The following is a 1,021-nucleotide window of genomic DNA, read 5'->3' as shown; positions in this document are numbered from 1 at the left end:
TTCATGGGTTACCCACGTTGTTAAAGTATTTTCAAAATTCAAGTCAAATTTCAAAAACTTAAAAAGAGCTACGTAACAAAATAGTTATCAAATGAGACCTAAAGGCACGGAACAAATAAAAAACTTAGAATTGAAATCCAGTCTTCACTTTTGTCACTATAAGCATACCAAGTAGTTGTTTGGAATTGGTTGAGAGAGAGAGTAATTTATAAAATAATATTTCTGAAGAAAAAAGATATAAATATATATTTTAGGATTGAGATGTTAAAAATAAATAAGAAAAAATAAATTAAATTGGTTTATACTGACATAAGTGTTGAGCTGGCGGATGAAGCTGGAGAAATTGGAGTGCTTGAAGTATTTGGGGAGAAGAGTGATGGAGAGTTTATGAGAATCCCAAACAATGAAGCTATTACCGCCTTCGCTCCAAGATACAACCGGGTCGGTTTCCGGATCCTCCACCATCTCATACGTCTTCTTCAGGAACGGCGCCGGCCCCACCTCATGCAACCCTTCCATTGGTTTCGCCGTCGCCGATGACGCCCAACCCCCATCGCCTCCGCCGCCGCAATCAGATTCGCCTCCACCGCCCCCCATCGTCTCCGTGCTTACTTCCATCTCCTCTTCCTTAACACTCCTTTGATCCATGATGTCACCGCTTGCAGTTGCAGCGCCGTCGGGGCAGCCACCGCCACCGCCACCGCCACCGCCACCGCCAGAGAGGGTTGTTTGGTTAATCATATTCACTCAAGCGTAATAAACCGCAGAGAAATTGTTTCCGATAAGGTTGATAGATCTCAGTGGAAACATCCAATTGCTACTGAAAATGGAAAGAGTGTACAAAAAATTCCTTAACTAAGGATGGAATATTTTGGATTGATTTAATGTCTATTCAGTTCAATGAATCCATTTCCCCCCCTCCCAATACAAAAACGAAAAATAAAAGTATTTATGGATAAAATTAAAAATAAAGTATAAATAATTATTTGGGTTAACTTTTCAATTTTTTTTTTTTTTTTTT

At 39.5% G+C, this 1,021-nt stretch overlaps 2 protein-coding genes across 2 annotated transcripts in view; both read right to left on the bottom strand.

Annotated features, from left to right (window-relative positions):
* The window catches only part of LOC111785054, a 2,767-nt gene extending 2,601 nt beyond the window's left edge, over positions 1-166 (bottom strand). Inside the window, exons 1-2 of the mRNA XM_023665533.1 lie at positions 149-166; positions 73-98 (exon numbers count right to left, since the gene is read on the bottom strand). Coding sequence (XP_023521301.1) covers positions 73-98; positions 149-166 — 44 coding nt within the window. The remainder of the gene's footprint in view (positions 1-72; positions 99-148) is intronic.
* An 83-nt stretch (positions 167-249) lies between these two features.
* Positions 250-918, bottom strand: LOC111785057 (heat stress transcription factor A-2-like). Its single transcript, XM_023665535.1, has one exon. The coding sequence runs from the start codon at positions 739-741 to the stop codon at positions 265-267; it is 477 nt and encodes a 158-aa protein (XP_023521303.1). The 5' UTR covers positions 742-918; the 3' UTR covers positions 250-264.
* Positions 919-1,021: the final 103 nt, after the last annotated feature.

This window comes from Cucurbita pepo, unplaced genomic scaffold (assembly GCF_002806865.2).
Source record: "Cucurbita pepo subsp. pepo cultivar mu-cu-16 unplaced genomic scaffold, ASM280686v2 Cp4.1_scaffold000352, whole genome shotgun sequence".
NCBI classification, from domain to species: Eukaryota; Viridiplantae; Streptophyta; class Magnoliopsida; order Cucurbitales; family Cucurbitaceae; genus Cucurbita; species Cucurbita pepo.
Note: the sequence above shows the minus strand (reverse complement) of the source record. Positions and strands in the feature narration are given on the sequence as shown.

What these genes read in the sequence shown, in the direction of transcription:
- LOC111785057 (XM_023665535.1), bottom strand. Translation starts at nt 741, where the DNA reads ATGATTAACCAAACAACCCTCTCTGGCGGTGGCGGTGGCGGTGGCGGT.